This window comes from Xiphophorus hellerii, chromosome 20 (genome assembly GCF_003331165.1).
Source record: "Xiphophorus hellerii strain 12219 chromosome 20, Xiphophorus_hellerii-4.1, whole genome shotgun sequence".
In the NCBI taxonomy this organism is placed as follows: domain Eukaryota; kingdom Metazoa; phylum Chordata; class Actinopteri; order Cyprinodontiformes; family Poeciliidae; genus Xiphophorus; species Xiphophorus hellerii.
In genome coordinates this window covers 5,596,446-5,618,317 of record NC_045691.1, presented here as the reverse complement: position 1 = coordinate 5,618,317, position 21,872 = coordinate 5,596,446, and the positions used below count along the sequence as shown (strand labels likewise).

At 37.8% G+C, this 21,872-nt stretch overlaps 1 protein-coding gene across 1 annotated transcript in view; it reads right to left on the bottom strand.

Moving 5' to 3' along the window:
• The window catches only part of LOC116710206 (solute carrier family 12 member 5), a 150,427-nt gene that overhangs the window by 6,205 nt on the left and 122,350 nt on the right, over positions 1 to 21,872 (bottom strand). Inside the window, 23 exon segments of the mRNA XM_075074313.1 lie at positions 1,570 to 1,703; positions 1,910 to 1,924; positions 2,637 to 2,713; positions 2,715 to 2,870; positions 3,335 to 3,460; positions 5,169 to 5,276; positions 5,691 to 5,822; positions 5,983 to 6,152; positions 8,456 to 8,652; positions 8,887 to 9,008; positions 9,010 to 9,073; positions 9,329 to 9,433; positions 10,152 to 10,271; positions 10,361 to 10,459; positions 10,656 to 10,774; positions 10,898 to 11,072; positions 11,195 to 11,252; positions 12,048 to 12,146; positions 12,928 to 13,095; positions 14,079 to 14,290; positions 15,426 to 15,673; positions 17,952 to 18,082; positions 19,001 to 19,055. Coding sequence (XP_074930414.1) covers positions 1,570 to 1,703; positions 1,910 to 1,924; positions 2,637 to 2,713; positions 2,715 to 2,870; positions 3,335 to 3,460; positions 5,169 to 5,276; positions 5,691 to 5,822; positions 5,983 to 6,152; positions 8,456 to 8,652; positions 8,887 to 9,008; positions 9,010 to 9,073; positions 9,329 to 9,433; positions 10,152 to 10,271; positions 10,361 to 10,459; positions 10,656 to 10,774; positions 10,898 to 11,072; positions 11,195 to 11,252; positions 12,048 to 12,146; positions 12,928 to 13,095; positions 14,079 to 14,290; positions 15,426 to 15,673; positions 17,952 to 18,082; positions 19,001 to 19,055 — 2,890 coding nt within the window.

Here is a 21,872-nt window from a genome sequence, read left to right as displayed (position 1 = left end):
CAAGCTTAATAAAAAAATATTAATGTACTTACTATGAAATTAAATTAAAAGAAAATACGGCTATTAAAAGAAACATACTTAGTGCCTAACACTATCTATTAAAGAAGGTTTTCTCTGATTTAATTAAATCATCACTTCAAAACCTATTTCAGTGTTTGCCCCTTTATGCTTCTTTACTCACAACGATAAACAGCAAACTTGTCTGTGCTCATTTTTGCAACATTAAATAGCCAAAAGAAAGGAACATTTTTCTCTGTATAGAATTGTATATCCTGAAATGCTTTTTCACAGTGAATACAAATATCTGTACTGCCCTTGTCAGGTTAAGTCTACTGGTGGTCTGTATGACTGGTGGTCTGTATGAACCTGTGTCTGAGACACGCTAATGTTCTCCCAGCGTTTTTGGTTGCTTTCATCATGCTGCTAAAAAGGGAGACACTCTTTTTTTTACACTTTCTATTTGAGATTTCTATGATGAAAACTGTTCAGGTTCTTTTATCTCTGAAGATAACTTTTTAAAACCTCCCAGCATGTCTTAACATCACCTCACAGACCAATTTTTTTTAGTTACTCCATTTCCCAGATGTTTAAGTCTTGAAGGAGTCCTGTTGGTTTTATGGGTCCTCCATTTCAATTAGTGGGACCACAGAGTCTCTGGCTTCCACAAAGCAATAGAAGCAGAGTTATAGCTCTTCTCCCTGATTGCTGCAGTGTGACCACAGAGATCTATAAAAAAAGCTACAGGTATTAGATTTTATCCTAGCATGCAGAAAAAAAAATCTGAAAATATAGACGCAAGCAGTTCTAAAAGCTACAGCTAAGAGTCCGAATATTTTTGGCAGTAAAAGTTTTTCGGTTTTTGCTTCTTCATACAAGTTGGAGGTGGGAATTTTTACAACCCCGGGGAAATATGCCAAAGATGTTTTAATATAAATTCATTCTTTCTTGCAGCATCATAATCTTATAGTGAAAAAATAAAATAGAATAAAATTCTACTTCTATGTTAAGTTAATGTGTTGAGAAAAATATTTTTTGATATCCATGATTATCCCTTCAAATAAATGTAATTTATAACATTTATTTGAATGAAGAATTAATTCAGGGTTTCTTGTAGGCGTCACTAACTCAAATTTAAGACTTTTTAAGGCCATTATGAATGGAATTTAGACCTATATCTCTGCAGAACTCTGTTAACAGCTCACAAATTCGCACTTACCCATGGTAGAGATAAAAGGGTAACTAGCTATCACGGGTATATTAGCAGCTAGTTAGCCATAGCCTCAACTGTCTCGAGTCATGCAACGAAATGAAGATGTTTGAGTGCGACTCTAACGTTTGCCTAATAGAAAAGTCCCAAGAGAAAAAAAAATACATTAGATATACAAGACTAAATAGTCATGCCAAGACTACATTTAAGACATGTGATTGATGTACTAAAGGCTAACTTATTTTAAAATAAATTTAGGACATTTTTAGGCCTTAATTTTAGAGATGTCAGTCTTAGGGAACCTGAATGGCCTGGTGTGCACTTTGGACACTCCCGCATTCGATTGTCCTGATGAAGGATACAGTTCTCATCACCTGTCCGGTTCCTGGGTGCCCCTGGCATGTTCAGGAGAACTAGCTTGGCCTCTGAGGACTTTTTAAGGATGACTTCATTCAGCCGGAGTGCTGTGTGCATGCGGCGCACATTAGATTGGTTCCTGAGAGAAGACAAGACGAGAGAAAAGGTCAAACTGATTCCCTGCTGGTTGTTTCAAAGCGTCTTGTGATGCTCAGAGGTGATACAGATGGCAGATGCACATTCACACGTTTATTTTTATAACATCCTCAGCTTATCATGTGCCTGACTGGATGGGTATGAGATGTGGATTCATGAAATGAGGTTCATGGGGACTTCAGTACTTACAGGTTCTCCCACTCTCTGCAGCATTATAAGAAGAGAAATAAATCTTTAAAAAAAAAAATATTCTTAATTTTTTTTTTTTAGAAAATGTGAACCCACCTTAAAACAACCTCAACTTCTTATGTTTTATGGGGAATGCATTTGATTTCCGATACGACACAGATATCTGGAGCTTAATATTGGTCAATACCGATCTGATACAAAAAGCCAGCACTGGAATTGAATTAAAATGTTTCTCTTTTTTTTTTAAAAACACAAACATAAATGTACCGGATTACAAATTATCTGATAACTCTGCCCCAGTACAGCACATGCAAATATGCCAATAACTTCACACTCTTGGTCAAACATGTAAAAACTAAACAACTTTAATTTGTTCAGTCAGTTCAGTTAGGAGCATAGCAGCCAAGGTAAAATAAATAATAAACAGAAACAGACAAAAACAATAGGTTAACTATCTTTTTCAAACATGCAAAAAAAAAAGAACTTCAACAGACCTTTCAAATGATTCAGAAAGGAATTCTTAATATAATGTACAAGTAATAATAAAGAATGGCGTCACTCAGAGCACAAAACATAGAATAAAACTTAATAGGTATGCCATTATGAATTAGGCACATTGTCATGTACCTGATCTAGAAACTTTTTCTATATCAGGACCAATACAGATATTGATATTGGATTGATGCATCTCTAGCTAATAGGTCATAGAGCATGGCTAGGTACTCACGGCTTCATGTTGAAGATGTCCTTGATGTCATCTTGTGTGGTCACTCCGAGAGGCTTGGCTGCTTCACCGTCACACTTTCTCCGTCCAGGTCCTCTGGATCTGCTCCCCGGGACTCTGAGCCTCCTCTCCGGGGGTCAGCGGGGTCGCTGGGGTGGCGGGACTGGCTGGGGTGGTGTTGTCATGGATGAGCTGGACCTGAACAGGGGGGGATACAGGGGGAGAGGCCGACTTTGACTAATGAGACAAGAGGAGAAAGAGGACGAATGTGGATTCACGCACATGTTAACACGGAAAGTCGAAAAGCCACAGTAGAAGTGGAAATATGGGAATGCAGGTAAAGTTACAGAGAGCCACAGTGTTTGAGAGAAGAGAGGAAGGAGAAATGGGATTAACATTTCTGTTTGTGTTTCTTCAGCACATTACCTGTTTGTCTGAAAACACACACAGGTTCTTCATTAGGCGTTAGAGATAAAGCTGTTATCAGTTTAAAAGAAAACAGTGTTCCCACTGGACTGAAATGATCCAAAATGTTGCTAGCAATAGTAACAGCAGTCTTACATTACAGGAAATACTTTTGATATTAAGCCCTTAAAACATCTTCCAAAACAAAATGTTCAACTTGGTATGAGTTATGTTCTGAAGCTAACTTTCTGCAGGCATACTAGTGAACTGGACTCTCTTGTTGAGGCAGATCCTACCTCTTCTTCAGGTTTCTCCTCTTTGCTGGTGGCAGGTGGCTCCTCGGTCACACTCAGCTGGGTGGTCACGGCGGCTGGGTTCTTACGGCGAATAGATCCGCGGGAGGAATCGGTGATGCTCTGGATCTGTGAAGACACAAAAAAAGGAGAAGAAAGAGGTGTGATACACAGAGATGTTGTTTTGCTCTGTTTTTCTTACATTCACAAGGTGTATAACATTTATTAGTCTCTTGCATTGCTACAAAAGATCAGACCCTTTTGTATCATATAAGCATACTTTGAACTTTTTCCTCAATGTCATCTATAACTTTTCTGAAGTGTTCCTTTGTCTTTATGGCACTATTTGTTCACTTATATTCTCCAACGAACCTCTTTGCACAGAGAAGGACTATATTTACTAATTCAATTACATCCAAAATCAGTTGGGTGCACTAGAATTATGTATGTCAGATTTACAGATAATTTGCAAAAATGAGCACAATCACTTTTGCACTTTCATAAACTTTAATTTTTAACATAGTAACTGAGAGTCAGAGACGGGGCTCTGGGATGCTTTGTGGTTTTCTTTGCATGGCATGATTTAAAGGGGATGTACTAGGCATTTTCCAGCCAGATAGTGACATTTTGTACAATCAAGTAACTATGTATACCAGACATAACTTAAAAGTTAAAACTTAAATCTTAAACATCGCAATTTGATGCCTTGATATTGGCCTCATTCCAACACTCCAGCTTCAGTCCGTCATCACAACAATGCTTCTCATTATGCTGTTGACAATCACTAGAGGTGTTGGACTAAGAATTAATTCATATGATGAACTCAGCAGACTCACAGTTCCATCAGGTGCTTACTAGTTGCTGCAGCCACTAGTCTGGAGGAACTGAATGGATAAGGCGTGAGGAGAGCTCAGCTGGAGACTACAGCTCCAAGGAGTTTTGTGCAAACAAGTGAGATTTGTAAGAAGCTTTTAGATACCCTTGAATGGCTGGAGCATGAAAGGATTTCTCAAACATGCATGAAAGAATCAAAGCAAGACTACAGGTATATTTCTGATGAGGGAATAACACTATAATGTGATGTAAGGCTCAAAAAAGTAAATTTTTTACTATACACCACTAAACCCCTTTTAAACTCTGGGAGTATTTGCTGTGATGTTTCTGTAAAACTTAGCAATTGTCTTAAATGCTCTAGATGTTTTTTTTTTTCAAATGATCAACTTCAGTTTGTTTTAAAATGGCCTTATGACTTTTCCCAGATTCATAGAAGCTACAATTCCCTGGACATTATTAGCTGATTTCTTTCCTCCTTGGCATAGTGTCTGCTGCTTTTGGGTAGTCTCTGCTTTTGTGGTGGTGGTCACACTCACTCATAGTGTAGTCAGTGTTGTTGTATTTGACTGGGATCACCTGACTCTTTCTCCTTTAAAATTCTTGTCAAGCAACAAAGGTATAGTTTGTTTTTCCAAAGACTATATTGACAGTTTTAGAAACCGTGTTCTCCCTATAACTATATTATGTGTAATTTAAAGGAGTAACACAAAGACTTAAAAATGTTATTTTCCCACCTCTGTCAAAACATTGTCATGCTGTCAAACACAGCATGAGAGCACTTGCTGTTCTGGCTGTTGTCAACTCCCTGATAGAGAGGATAAATATGGTGACCCACTGCTCTGATTTATCACAAGATCTGCTTTTGTCCAGAGGGCGTTGTGTGTCATGTTAATTCAAATCAAGCCAAGCAATGCCGAGTCGGCTTGTCAAGTCATGTCAAGATAATGTGCGCATATCTGCGTGCTTCTAAAAACAAAACTTTGACATGTATAAACTTCCTTACCTCCCTCTCGCGCTCGGTCTTGGTCAGGTTGATCTGTTTCAGCATCTGTGAGCGTTGTTCCATCACCAGCGTCTTCTCGTACGTGTAGGCTGAGATGTCACTGTCATGCTGAGGGAAAAAGAAATATTTTATTTCTGTTCTTCGTCCATGTTCTAAGAGTTCTTGCCAGATGTTTATTTACACACAAATGGAGAAGTGAAGAGATATGTTCTTCCCCTGAAACCAAAATGTTTAAAAGAAACAGGTAAAGTCTGAAGGATGTTGTGCCAATTAAAATGTATTCGGTGAACAATAACAATTATTTCTGTGCTGAGGCAGAGGAATACACAGCAGTCATTTATCCTTGCGTGAAAAAATGGTAGTAGTGTTTACTGAAGCAACCGGCCGAGCCTGAGGCATTGCTGGATTTTCTAATTATTTCCCCAGCTGAGTAGTTCTGACATTACAGTGCTTATGAATGCTCTAGAATGCATGTTGTTTTACTTACACAAACGGTGTGCTGCCAGCTTTTAGAAAACTCACCATTTCAACAACTTCCACCATAGCATCAATGCGGAGATGATACAGGAAAGTAGTCAGGTCCTTTTTCATTTGGATGCTGTTGTCGTCCAGCTGGGCCACAGTGAAGATGCGCATCTTGCACTTCCTCCAGACCTAAAAATTCCACAAGATAGTTTATCCATTTGTTAAAACATCTCCAAACTCTGTTTAAGCTGTATTTTGCATGGAAATAATTGCAGATTAGACATTAATATTATTTTTAAATGTGGATTTCGCCAGCCTCTGTTACTATTGTGGTGGTAATTAACAGTACCTTATGTTGGCGGAGCAGGAAGGGCAGCAGCATCAACATGCCTCCATCATGGACGATCCACCACACATCAATGTGACCTTCAGTAAAGCGCTCGCCGTTGGACGGGAATGCTGAAATGTTCTTTGGTACAAGGAGAGCGAGGCGGGCAATGGTGGTTTCTCTGACCAGCTCTGCAGATAAGGCAGCAATGTAAGGCAAAGCCTGAAAAAATTCTGTTTTGCACTTTTTAAAAAACAATTTCCCATTCTATATCTTACGTATTTTATGTATTTTTGCAGGTACCTATTTACATGTGATATATAAAACACACAATATCTTTGATTCTCCGTGGCTGACATTAAATCAGGCCAATTGTTTCCTAAAGCTGTTAGTAAAAAATATTTACTAAAGCCCAGAATAATTTGAGAGAATATTTTTAAAAGATTGTTTTCTCTGAAGTTAAAATTTTACATAAATTGAAAATACTATGCCTTTAAATCTATTTTGGAAAGCCTAAATGATGATCTCAGCGCTTTGGAAGCTTCTGAGGGGAAGAGTTAGTTTTAACATTTCAACTAAATTGAGTGACACCTGTGGATGTAGTTTAAGGTAAACGTGCAAACAGACTGAGTCCGTGTTTGACATAAAAAGAAATCAGCCAATCACAGCACAGAGATGTCATCACATCATATTATTGAGTACAGAGGTTTTGTCAGAAATGAATATGAACAAAAAACAAAGATCTTGTGAAGATGCAGGCTGAAGCAGGTAGAAAAGTGGCATTATTTACAATGAAAAGAGTCCTGTATTGAGAAATGATAAAGCTAAATTGAAGCGAGAAGGACTAATGACCATTGCTATATTTGGGGGGGGAAAGGGTGAAGCTTGCCAGACTCAGACACCAATCCAACAGAAAAGCATTGGATGCTTTCACTGTGAGAAAATGTTTAATTGAAATATTTGGATTATTTGGATATTTCCCAGAGGAATGTGCAAAACATTTAATGTAAGTCATATAGTTTAATGCTACCAACTACAAAAGAAATGTGTGTAAAAATCTGACTTAGAAGAACATACAAAATATTTTAAGAATCTTTCTCTTCTCATTGTTCTGCCCTTTAGCAAATTGAAAAGCCCTAACTAACTTAAAGCAGATTAAATCAGTGTTTAATCTGATTTAAAGTCAGACGCTGAGAAAAAAGATTATGTTTCCTGGATGCATTAAGTTGTAATAAAGACAAATTGGACAAGTTTAAACTTAGCAATAAAATGGGGGAAAAAAGGGAATTTAAGAGTTTAAATGTTGCATGGTGGTTGGTGCCAGATGGGCCAGTCTGAGTATTTCAGAAACTGCTTACCTACTGGGAAAATACTGGGATGAAAATTCCCTCTGTATTTGGGAATTTTCATCCCTCTGTGTTAGGGGTTAATGGGCAGACTATTGCAGTTTAAGATTACAGATGGAAAACAAAAACTCAAATACTATCTCATTACAATACCATCACAGAACATGGTGAACTTTGAAGCAAATGGAATGACAAAGTTCCATGGGAATGAAACTTTGAAGCAAACAGAAGACCATGACTGTCAGCTAAGAAGTAGAAACTGAGACTAAAATTCACACAGAATTACAAAAATTACTAAAGTTAGAAAAATTTCACCAGATCCAATTAATCTTCATATCTAATTATTTCTCACTGATTTCTTGAGCATGACAATGAGCTGAATGTGATTACTCAAAGGCCTTTTCAGTCCTATGCAGCACCTTTTAGATGTGGGAGATTTGCTTGATGAAATCTAAGAAAGCATATTTAGTAAATTAACTGGTTAGTGTATTTGTCTGTTTTTCAGAGAAAGTGTGTTTTGGATTAAATCAGTTCAGTTTGGTTCAATTCAGTTCAATTCAGTTCACTCACTGCTAATTTCAATTCAATTCAATTTAGTTCAGTTTAATTCCACTCAGTTCAGTCCTACTCTGTTCAGATCAACACAATTCATTTCAATACAGTTCAGTACAAATTAGTTCAATTCACACACCCCTCAATTCAGTTCGATTCAATTGAGATTAGTTCAAAACAGATCAAGACAATTCAATTAATTCACTTCTTACTTCAGTTTAGTTAAATTCAATTTAGTTCAGATCAATTCACCTCACTCACTCACTCACTCACTCACTCACTCACTCACTCACTCACTCACTCAGTCAGTCAGTCAGTCAGTCAGTCAGTCAGTCAGTCAGTCAGTCAGTCAGTCAGTCAGTCAGTCCAGTTCAGATCAAATCATATCAGATAAGATCGACCAGATCAAAACAATTAATTCATTGACTATTTAATTCATTTCTGTTCAGTTAAATTCAATTCAATTTAAGTGAAATTGGTTCAGTTCAGATCTGATCAATTCAGTTCATTTCAGTTCACTTCAGATCAGATCAGATCAGATCAAATACATTCTATTCAATAAAACTTAGTTAAACCCAAATTGAAACTAAGCATACCAATGAAGTTCCTCCAGGTTTGGTTCTCGTCTCCTTGCTTCCAGTTGCGTGGCCAGGAGACCAGCACAGCATTGTGTTTCAGGCCCCCCAGCCCACTGGCCTGCAGCAGATGGGATGTAGCATCACGGAGGTTTGAGGAGACGGTCACCTGACAGAAGCCCTTCACCTTCTCAGTCTCCATCAAGTTTGCGCAGTGCCTGAAAAGTAAAACAAGAAATGTCAATTTACTCATTTTCATGTGTAATACAGATTTACAGTACAAAATATATACAACAAAAACATTTCCAATATATTAACTTGGGAATGTGAATGGATGCAGCAGATTGAGCATCCTGACTTTCTTTTAACTGTCACTGCAGATTTAGACTTGAATGCTTTCTGTGCTGCCCAGAATAAAAACGTTGATCAGAGGTGGCAGATTGTCGTCAGACTGTGAAATGCTCCCTGCCTGATCTGCACGCTGGGCCTGCTCGTAGTTCGCCAGGTAGGTGCCCTCCAGAGCCGTCCCGACGATGGTGAGACCTTTGCCTGCCTTCAGCTGGTTGGTGAGAGACTAGTAGACGAGGCTGCTCCACATTCTGCTCTGCATCTGTGCTAACCAGCACCAGCAGCTGAGGTCTGAGGGGAGTGGTGAGCAGAAAGCAGAGGACATGAAATTTAGAGCAGACACAAAGTAGGTGAATGAGAAAGAGCATAGAGGGAAAGAAAGACATTAGAAAGCATCATGAAAGATTCACATGTTGACATGGATGAACAAACACTTGCAGTTTGACAGGTTTGACTTGAGAATGACTGAACACGCACAGACATGTTGTTAATGTCTATGTTAATTGGAAACATGTAGGTGTGTGTGTGTGTGAGTGTGTGTCATACCTCCAGTTCTTGGTGTGTGGTTGGCCTTCCTCAAGGCGCATGAGAGCGTATCGTGCAGCGCTCAGAGAAAGACCGCGTATCCCATCACCCCATTCTTTCTCCGCACTGTGACACAGCCAATATTTTTCAGTCAGAACATGAACAAGTTTGTTGCTTCACATTCAGATACAAAGGGCAAAAGGGCAAAGGCTGCTGAGATGCAGGCTCTGCAAGAAATAAAACGTCAGATTCATCACATGATACAACGTCTTGCAAAACTATACTGCAAAAACACCAAATCTTACCAAGTATATTGTTTCTTTTCTACTGCATATTTCTTAATACATTTGAAAAAAGAAAACATCTAACAAGCAACTTTTTAGCCAAGAATAGGAGCTTATTTTAAGTCAATACTTAGTAAATATAGAATAAAAAGAGGCAGATTTTTCACTAACATAGGAAAATGTCATGTTGTACATGTCAGATTTTAATGTACACACCACTTTCAGTTAAGATTAGACTGTTGTAATCATAGTTATGTCATTAATTCATTGAAACAGTCTGTTACTAATACATTTTATTTTTCCACCATTTTTGAATGGTTGAAAAATAAAAAATAAGGTCTTTGTTTCCCAATACATCCCTCTTGTGGTAACACTACATTAAATTAGAAAACTTTATGTTTAAGAAATACTCATAGCAAAAATTTAATCAAGAGTTCTCAGTTCAAAGAAGACAAAAAAGCTTGAAACTAAAACAAAAAACTAAAACGTTTTTCAGTAAAAATCAAACCAAAAAGTTTTAGTCTTGAGCCGTAATCATCAGATGTTTCTTGTGCACTCACCCTGCAAACTCAATGTATTTGTAGATAGAGCCAGCGATCCCCATGGCCACTATGGCGTAGTACCAGGAGCAGAGGAACATGAGAGTGAGACACAAGCTCATCCCAAGGAAGGACAGAGCCCTACAAAAGCAATATGAATTATTGAGTCCACATAAAGGAATGTAGGTTTGACTTGACACATAAAATTTAAGATGATGTCAAGAGCTGACCAGTGATAGAACTTGAAGCGGGGTCTCCAGTTTGGAGTCCTCAGGAGTGTCTGGAGGGCACAGGCCAGATTCACAAACATATAGCACATCAGGAAAAACCTGCAGGACAAAGCAACTCAGGTTAACAAAGCATCTCTTATGAGAACTGACAAATTGGGATCCTCAAAATGGAAATGAAGGGAGAGAAGTTTTGGTGAGAATAATTTTGGCATTTCTATTTAGGCAAACTGAATGTTCTGAACTCTCCTACTGTTGGTTTTTAAAAATAGAAATTAATTTAGTTTTCAGTTCTTACATGGAGAGGATGGGAGCCACAGCATCCAAGGAGGCAATGAGGATGCCGCTTTCACAGATACAAGCTGTCAGCAGGAGGGACCATGTCGGTTCTCCATTAGCCTTTCCGTGGCCAAAGATCTGCACAAACAGAAAATTCATTACCACAACTTTTTACACGGTTTTGTCTGCATGTGGTACCTTCTGCTCTTGTTCCTGTAAATTAGTCACTAAGTTCTGATTGTGAAAGCAACAAAAACTCACCCGAAGGGCAGGCACAATGCCATCCTTGGCGATGGCCTGCAGAAGACGGGGAGCTCCCGTCAGGCTCTGGAGCCCTGCCCCACAAGTGGAAAAGAAAGAGCCAATTACGATCACCCATGGTGACGGCCAAGCCAACGTCCCAATGACCAAGTTCCCATGCACGCCCTCTCCGAACCTAAAAAAGGAGATCAACAATACTTTAAAACATCAAACAGTAGCTTTTCTCAGACTAAATGAAGTGAAACTGAGCAGAGTTTAATAAATCAAATTGCTTTCAAACACCAAACATGGACTTACTTGTCCCTGAGGACCACCCCCTCGATGCAGGCACCAAACAGAATCACACTGGACATGTCTGGGAAGTTATGCTTCAGGAAAGGTAAGCTACCGCACAGAGACAGTTGATATGTTGTCCAAATGACGGGTAATACATCCACTCAATTCTTAAAATGCATTTCATTTTCTGATCTAGGTGGTTAAGTATATTAGCAAGGAAAATGCAGTAATCAATATTGTTTAGTGGAGTATATAAGCGATCAGTGACACTGTAACAAATATCCCTCGGGTTTATTAACTTGCACTTGCATAGGCAGCCACATAATGTGATTAGAAGTCCTAATCAAATTTGTGTAGACTACAAGCTGATTATTTAGAGAAACACTGGAGGTTATTCAATTCAGCTGCTTCTCTCTATTCTGCCTGTATGGAAGAAAATTGATAACTGCACAACAAGTTACTATTATAAATCATGACCTTAGTTTTAATGTAGATAAAAATAAGCAAATACAAGAAGTGGCCATAAATTGACTTGGAAGCAAACTTTATAGATGAGGCAACAATATTAATAATGCATGATCATTTTTAACTAAGTGCCAAAATGAGACGAGTATCATCACAATAATGACCTTTCCAAATTTAAAACACTGACCTTTAATTATGAGGCTCCCTGTCGGCCACAATCACTTTCTTTTTTTAACTACAGCTGAGAAAACGCCTAAGTTCACGATAGCTTAAAATCCTGTCAGCGATAAAGTATCTGACTGACATAGGACAACCTAGGCGGCATTTCTTAAAGTAGTGTAATCTATTTTTACAACGTTCTTGTTTTGAGGATGAGTGTGGTGCTGAAGGTGCAGTCATACGAGGATACAGACAAAGGAGGTGGTTGTGATGGCTGCAATGGTTCCAATGGGGATTGACTTCTGGGCATCACGCAGATCGCCGGAGCGATTAGATCCAGCCATGATTCCTGTGGAGAAAGTTAAAGCAAACAGCACCAAGATTACAAATGCATACACATAAAAGTTTTGTTAATTTGATATTGAATGAGGACAAGACAAGTTTGTGTCCATAGCACATTTCAGCAACAGGGCATTTTGTTAAATGCCATCATCAAGAATCGATGTTCCATTTATTATTACCGTAAGTCTAAAAAGGTGAGGTTTTAGCTTTGATTTAAAGGAACTAAGTTTTTCAGATTACTGCAACATCATTCAGCTGAATGCAGAGCAGGACAGAACCAGAAGACCTGAGTGGTCTGGAAGGTTGATTCCAATGACAACGGGTGTTTGATTTATTTTGGTGCTATGTTGTTCAGTGATTTATAAACTATATAAACTAAGTATTTTAAAGTCTACTCTCTGAGTTATAGGGAGACGGTGTAAGAACTTTAGACCTGGAATATGTGCTCTATTGTCCTAGTCTCAGTAAGAAGCAGCATTCTGAATCAGCTGCAGCTGTCTGAATTTTTTAGGTGTCCCAAAAGAAAATCAATCAGATAGTAAGTAATCAATGTAATAAAAGATAAACTGCATGGTTGCTCCAGATCTTGCTGGGACATTAGTCTTTTTATCCTAGAAATGTTCTTCAGGTGATAAAAGGCCAACTTTGTAATTATCTTTATATGTCTTTGAAGATTCATGTCTGGGTCCATAACTACCCACATGTTTCAGGCCTTATCACTAGTTTATCGCAACACAATTACCTATAAGCAAATAATAAAAAAGAAAATAACTAGAAGCAATTGTCACCTGTCACTGATGGGAAGTAAATGCCAACCAGCAGAGTGAAGAAGCTGGTGATGTCAGCTAACACGTAGCGGTTAGCGTTGGTCAGAGGGTCATCATGGTCCTCCACTGACTCCAGGAGAGGTTTGGCAATCAGATCTCCCTTCTCATAGTAGGTCCCAAACAGGTTGTCTGTTGGTGATAAAATGTGTTGACAAGAATAATGGTCCACACCGGTCACTACATAAGAAGAAGCTAAGCAAAAAGTATTGTGTTAATTCAATTAATCTATCCAGAAAACAGGACATTGTTTAATTTTTTGCTTCCCTACAATTATGAAAATCAGAAATGTTTTTTTAACTATGATATTTTAGTAATTCTGAGGTCAGCCGACTGTTTTTCTCTTGTGCTCACAGAAGTCCTCAGTTGGAATCACGACAAAAACACCTCCAAAGTCAAAATAGTTGATTGGGGAAACTGCAGGCAGCCCAGCAGCCCTGAATTAGTACTGCTTTTGTCCTTCTTCAACCTCTTTAACAGAACGCAATCTTTAATGAGGGAGCTAATCAGTTTTAGATGTCATTAACTGTGACAATAAAGGTTGTTACTGATCCATACATAGAAATGTCACAGTAAATCTACTCTGAACAGCAAAATAAGAACAGTTTCAGGAGTGACGAATCATTTTTAAAGGGCACAGTCCTTACCTTATGATTAATGCAGGGTTTTACTGTTAAATATCAGAGTCAAATAAGGTTAATCTAGCTCTGCGCTTTCTAAAGCTAAGAGTTTGGAACCACTCTGCAGGAAAAGCTGTGAGTGAAGTGAACTGTGTCTGGCTACAAAACACTTCCAGCTTTGAAGAACAAAACTGCTTGATCCAAAACCTGGTGTCCTTGTAAGAAAATGACAGAGCTTTTGTACCACATTATATTAAAATATATAAACAAATTCTATGCTGCAATCAGTAAAAAATACATTTTCATTTCTACCCTTACCAGAAAAAATTTGTTTCACTGAAAAAAGCAATGCCAACCCCCCCCCCCTTCTTTAAAATTGATTTTTTTTAAATGAAGCTTATGTCTTTGGATGTTCAATTTGCATAACAAAACCTAACTTTTGTTCTCACTTTGGAAAGATGTAAACACTAGCAGATCCAAAACAGTTGGACCCACCTGCCAGGACTCCGCTGGTAACCCCGGGAATTCCCTGGATCTGAGTCACGTTGTTGGCCACGAAATATTTGTCGCAGGTAGCGTTCAAGAAAGGTGAGTCACAGAACATGCGCCACAGCTGGGTGGTGATTGTCCCATTAGCAGTCTCAATGGTTTTGGCACAAACATCAAAGTTCTTCCACACCAAAGTGCGATTCCCCAATATACAAACGCTGTGGAAAAAATTTTTGGGCTTCTTCAAATCACAAAATACTGAATATTCACATTATTGCGGTCTGATTTGATTTTACGCAGCAAATTTGGCATATATACAATACTGTAGTAAATACAGCAAATATGATTATTTACTTTGTAAATAACATAAAAACCAAAAACAGTAAATGAAGGTTTTCTGTTTTAAATGTAGAACTTTGTCTTTAAAACGAAGTTGTTCTCTGTTGATCTACTAAATTCTGTAGTTTAAGTTAATCTGGATATCTGAGAAAAAAAACCCAATCATGTCATTTATTTTTAATTTGCTTCAAATGGGCCAGACTGTCTTGTAAAATAATCTTCCCTTAATTGGCTCTGATCAGTGGTCACTGAAAACTCTTAAACTAACAGAATTGACTTAAAGCATGTACTAAAATGCACTTTTAGTAAAAAGAAAAATCCAGGTTATGCTCATACGCTCTGTAGTAAAAATTATAATCATTTTTTCATTTTTGTCTGGAAAAATGCAGAAATCAGAAAAGCAGAAATAGATATTGGCCAGGAAAAACCTAATAAGTGCATATCTGTGTTTTACCAACAAGTAGCAAAACATTATACTTTTGGCATGCAGTATGCTCTCCAAAATTAGGCATCTTTCAGATCTGCTGGGAGGATTCTTTTCTAAATTTAGCATTTCATGCAGACATGTCTTTCAGATACCGCATTTGCTGCATGTATTGTTTTTTTTTAGGTCTAACACTACTTTTTTCCTTGACTTGTCCTCTTTCTTCATTTTTCAGACCATGCTTCATAATGTTGTGCTATGACAAAGTTAACCGGATACAAAAAAAGAGGTACTGATCTGTAGCATTTATAGGAGCAATATTAGGAAATCAAACATCTATGCATAATACTGTATGATGCTGTGCACATAAGCAAGGATAGAAATATGCAAGACAGTGTTCTATAGTAGTAATTCATTTAATACAACATTAATCAAGTTTGCTGCTAATCATAAAACGTTGTTTTGTTTCTATGTGTTGTTTTTTTTCTTCAGCAGTATCGATTTGAAGAGTAACATGAATTTTCAGATGTCTAACGGTTTGATTTATGGTTGATTTTCTTCTGCTGTTCTGTCTTAGTTGTCTCACTTACGGGAAATCGGGTGGGTCAATGCCGGTCTTGATGACTCCGGCATAGACGGCCAGTATGGAGAGGATGACACAGGCCAGAAACACCAGGGCCAGCTTGTTCACATACTTGACGCCAACAAATACCACAGTGGCCATGGAGGTCAGCAGGATGGTCCCATACACGCGCATGTTGTTCAGCAGGGCGGCTTCCGCCTCGGCACCCTCCAGGCCCTCCAGGGGGAAGATGGCTGCTTTGGGAGCTATGTAGATCTAAACATAGAGGGGGGTCACACATAAAACACACTTTTTCTTATGAAAAATCTGATTTTTGCCAGGGGGCATCTTGGAGGTGGTTGTTTCACTTTCACTTCTCATTTTCCACAGCGTATCAGGGGATTTCAACTGGCAGACTTAACGCTAGAATCTTGGTCTTCTTGTGAACTGTTAGCGGAAAAATGTATTACCTGTCAACCAGGGGAAAATAGACTCAGGGAATCATAAAAAAGAAGCCAGGAGCAGGAAGAATAAGGTGAGGAGAGAGTAAAACTCGTGATTCTTCCATTAACAATCCTCTGTTGCACACTATTGCTATTTTAACCCAATTTAATAAGGAATTCAAGAAGAATTCAAGCAAGAACATTTATATTTGAAACTTAAGTGTCATTAATACACTTCTACTATTACTAAATCCAAGAATAGCCCCATCACATCAAACTGTAAACCCACAATTACCATCAGTATCTGTCATCAACTCGTGATGATTCATAGCATTGTAGTTACATAAGCATGGGAGTTTCTTCCCTTTTTTTAAAAAAAGAACAACCGTTAGGTTTCCACCACAAACCATTTAATCATTGTAAAAAGGTTATTTTTAAAAGTGCCAAGAACTGAGTGGAGCGCTACGGCTCAGCTCAGACGTTTGGTTTGAAAAGCTGATCTGATCTGAATAACGGCACATCACCAGGCAAAAAAAACAAAAAACCAAATCTCCTGCTTCACTTTGAACTCTTCATACTTCCGAAAATAGCAACTTCGGTTTGTGTTCTTGGCTGAGGATTGGAGGATGAAATGTATTCAAATGGGGACCTGTGTCAGTCTGTTCCGCACTATTCCGACGGGATTGTTTTACAATGGAAACTAAGCCAGCTTTGACCCAGAAGACAATATTAACCTCCAGGCATGATCAAACTCTGCATGACCTTAAGAGACAAGCGGAAGGAGATCGACTGATAACAGAATAAAATATTTTAATCATAAAATAGTCATCGTCAGAGCTGTTGGAGAGAATGCCTCTGTAAGCCTGTCAGTATCTAGATCTCTCATTAATGCATCAGCTGCATAATTATCCCAAAATTCCTTGCAGGATGTTGGGCTGCAGAGGAAGACAAGAGAAACAAAAGGCAGAAGAAGAAAGGAGGACGGAGGAATGATAACACTTTCTGAAATATATTCAAGTAATCTGTTAACAATATGTACAGAATGTGAGACTAAAATGGCTTCGATTATCTGTGAGGATGAAGGATTTTCATCCAGTACAAAGCAGACTGTAAAGCTGACATTAATTTCTTAACATCATGCATGCAGACGGTTTATGAGCGGTTTTATTTTTTGGCCAGTGTCCACACTGGTCTACCGCCTGTTTTGTAGATAGACAGCTTTTTCCCCGGTTAGAAAATTTAGGCCACTTGTAGGTTTGTGGTCAGGATTAAAAATGCGAGGATCATCTTCCTGCTGCTGAGCAACAAAAATAGAGACAAGCACAGATAAGATTAACAAGCAATCGGGGTTGGCATGGGAACGCTGCAGCAGAAATATCTCAAGATATTCCTGACTCCATTGTTTGAGTGGGAGAAGACTGATTTCAGCTGTACAAGCATTATTTTTATTACAATAACACATGATTTGTACAGAAGACTAAATTAATTAGATCTTAACTTAATAAATACTGGTAAACAATTTCAAATATTGGCTCCATAACTTATTTATTGGAAGATTTTTGTGAAAACAAATTATTTCTATATAACTAATGTAAGAACACTTGGAGGAAGGAAATGTAGGAATATTCTCCTTTAGTAAAGGACTGATATAATTTGAATGTGTTTAGTTAAGAGATAGCATGAGTGGATGATATAGATAAATAAATAAAAAACAAAAATTACAAAAAGTTGTTTTGTACTTTTGCAGTTTTGGTTTTCTTGTACTGAACCTTTTAGGATATGAAAACCGTTTCTATGAAGCAGAACATTTTGCAAGCTAACAGATGTCTGGAATGTGTTTAGAAAACTGATGTTTTAGAGTTATTATCAATAATAATAATAATAATAATAATAATAATAATAATACACCTTTAAGCTGCTGAAAGGGAATGTGGGCACACGACTGCAATAAGTAATATGGACCAGCAGGAGATGGCAAGCTGCAAGTTTATTTTGCAGTTTGCAAAATAACCAGCGTGGTGTATGAGGCTGAGCTCAGAACCTATTTTCATTTGAGAAAATTGAGTATTAGGAGAGAGGGAACCCAGTAATCTTGGTAAGATGATTCATACCAGCAGCAGCTCAATGGCTCCCAGGATGTACATGGCTCCAGCGTAGGTGGTTCCCAGGTAGAAGCAGATCCCCACTGCTCCACCAAACTCAGGGCCCAGTGAACGGGAAATCATGTAGTAGGAGCCCCCAGCTAAAAACAGACACAGGAGTAACATTGGCATGCATATGTTTTCTTTATGACTGAGTTAGCTGTAATATACATCTATTCAAGTTTATTTTAATCAGCTATATAATTTACTCTTTGCTTTCCACCAGTTTAGTGATTTGTTTATGATAACTTGATTATCCAAGCAGATTTAGTGTTCAGAATGAGAATCAGGTTACCACCAATCAACAGAAATAATAGTGGATCATTTGTACATCACTTCAAAAACAAATCAAATAAACCTCAAAGTTTGTGCAAGTTTGATTAATGCACTTATAAGTTTTATAAATATTCACCTTTCCATAATTAATATTAGTAATGCATTAATCCTTTGATATTACAGGGAACACTGGTGTATAACTGTGTTGTGCTACTAACCTCCTCTTATTCTGACTTGTTAATACAGCGCCTTTATATTTATGTGAAACATTGTGCCAATTAATTAATTGTGCATAAATAAATAGACCCTAATCAGCACTTCCCAACAACATAAAGGCTGCCACCCATTTTACGCCAGACGCTTATAATGGGTGTTCAGATCCAAGCTCCTTCACAAGCCTGTAATTTGCTGTGGCCCCTGCTGAACATAAGATGTGGACCATTATTACTACGTAGCCCCACATTACAGACCGCATGCGTACAGCGATGCATCGTCACATGGATCCAAATGTGCAGATTTGGGTCCTACTGGCAGGAATTTGGCAGATACTTTATTTTGTGTAAATAATGTGTGACGAGAAAGTTAAAGAGCACAAGATCACAGACTAAAGATCCTAATGTTTCTGAATATATCAAGCTGTGCAGGGAGGAATGTGCCAAAAGCAATCCGTGAAAAGGGAAAATTTAGAAGCAGGGCAGCATCAAACGGTGATGACTGTGTGGCGCCGGCGTCTGCTCACCCACCTGGCACTACTCCATTGGTAGCGATGGCACTCATCGAGATGGCAGTCAGCATCGTCTTCAAGGAGATGGAGAGAAAAAACATATTACATCTTCATCAGAATCTGCTTATTATTATGATAAAAATTTTTCTTAAATTCTCATCAAATACCATTGTTTTATGCCTTCACCAAATGTTACATAAAACCTAAAGTATGCTCTGAGCTCATAGTAGATATAGACTGCATCTGGAAAGTAGTTTATGGTGCTTCATTTTTTCAACATTTTGTTATATTGCAACCTTACTCTACTCTATATTAATGTCCTATCCAACCTCATGACACTTGAGGAGTATTGCAAAGAAATACTGTTGATCCACTTTGTTGGTGGATCTACAAAGTATAAAGGTTGGGAATATTTATGTCAATGTGAAATTTTTTGTTTTCTATATTTAATATCTGCAACGCCCTCAAATGTTTTCTTAAATATTGTCATGATGGGGTATTTCTGTGTAGAATTTCGAGGAAAGAGATTAATTTAATGCAATTTGGAATAAGGCTGTATCAACAAACAAAATGTGGAAATGGTAAAGAGCTGTGAATACTTTCTGGATGCACTCTATGCAAAAACATTTAAATAAAATAAAATAACCTTTTTCTGCAGTAGCATAATCTCACACTGAAACATTTAGAAAATATGAGATTTAGATTAGGTACATTTAGTCCAACATCAAGAAACAATGGTTTTAAAAACATTTCTGATTTTGTATTCTCTAAAAAAAGAACAGAACAGATCTCTATGTCATCAAAATACAACTGTTACTCTTATAATGTAAACAATTCAAATATGAATTTATTTTCATCTTTATATGATTAACAAGAGTTTCACTGGATGTGGAGATGTACTGGTGGTACATCTACTACTGGGAGCCTTCAGTGACCGTCTGTCCCAGAATGTATGAGCAGCAGGGTCGAGAGTTAAATCCTGGAATCAGCAAGGTCATCAGGACTGCTGACAACAAACACTGACAATGTTTATTATGCAAGCACAAAGACAGACAACGGCAAGCCTTAGCTCTGCAACACGTCACTATAATATCTGATAGATAGCTGTCATTGCAGGGTACAGCTGCAGCTGGTAATGTATACCATTTTGAGTGCATTTACTCATGAACCAAAGTAATGGAGAAATTAAATGCTTGGCTTGTGACATTGATGAATCATTAAAGCTATTGGATATCCCCTTCAAATTTATGTTTCAGGCACAATTCATGGCTAAGCATTCAACATATCTGTGTTTGCTATTCAGAACATGCAACATAAACTCTGACCCCTTTTTAATTTTCTTGTTTCACTAATGACAGACTCTGAGTTCTCTATGTATCTAAAACTCAATGATATCTAGGCCAGTCCCAGTAGTTATACATATGAAACATGGATCTAATTAATCATCAACCTGGGTATCTAACAGACCATGGACATTCTTACAGTCTTCATTTTCCTTCAAAATATTTCCTTGTAGTCAGTGAAAGTGATTTTATTGAAATTTTTTCTGGGTTTTCAAGAAATCTTTTGAAGGTTTTTGGACATTAGCTTCTTTTATGGTGACAATCAAGTTATATCCAATCTATGAATTATTGCAGAACAAACGACTCTAAAATCCAAGAGATGAATCAATTATGGCTACAATTAAATGAAGCTAAAGAAACATATTTTTCATACTTCAATAGCTGAAACTGTAAAAATAGAAGACAAACCATACTTTGACAAATGGAAAAAAATGTAATCAACAGCAAATTGATTTCTAAAGATATTTTAACTGATTTGGCATGGATTAAATGCTGAGTTGAAGAATGATTTATGTCTTTGATTTTGTCAGATTTTTGCTAAATTATTTTCTGTCTTTTAAAGACATGACTTTTCAGAAAACCAGCACAATCGTTTACTTCATTTTCACTTGTACATTGCAGTAATGTTTTTAACCACACACTGCACAGCATGCTGTTGTAGTGAGGTACAAAGATGAGAAATCAACAGAGAAACAACAACAAAAAATCTCAGTGGTGTAAAAGGGGAGTTCATATAATTCACCCCGCTGCAACCCATAGTTGAGATATTTCTGCACGGGCCAAAATAGAATACTGAAATTACGCACATCCATGAGGGCAGGAAGACTGACGGTTTACAGCTATGCTAAAAGCTCATGCTTCCTGCTGGTTGACGGTATATATAATATTACAACAGGGCCTGTCAACAACTCTATGTGAACCAACAGAAACCAATCACGATTCTAATGTTAAGTCTGGTACTGAGTGGGAGAAAAACACCATCAGAAATGTAAGTGCACGCTTGAGTGGAGCTGCCTGTAACACTGACAGCCGGCCCTGGCTGCCCTGCAGAAGATAGGAGGAAGAGATGCGTGCAGTGAGTGGAAGAACAGGCATGGGGGTGAAACAAAGACAAAGCGAATAGCCATGTGAGTGACTGAGACAGAAAGAAAGACCATGTGTTTGACAGTACAAAGGCTGCAATAAGATTTCATTATTCTTTCAAACACCATTATTTGGTTTCTGAGTGTCTTTTTGCATTGTCACCACATGAAGGAGAGCAGCACAGACAGAAAGAAAAGAAGGGAGGAGGAGATGTGAGAAACTGGAAGATTTAAATGCCCTTTCACAAAACAGTTCTTATCCTCCAGCTTTTTGACTTTTCTATTACAAGGGATGGATTAAAGAGAAAAAATGTCTGTGCTGCAGAAAAGATACCTGGATATTTGAACAAAACTTATAGACAACTGGATTTGAAAAAACTTGGTTTTCAGTCATCTTCAAATCATGCTGCATTCACTTTATCTCAAAACGTTTAGGCCATCTTTTTCTGCTTCTTTGTCAAAAGCT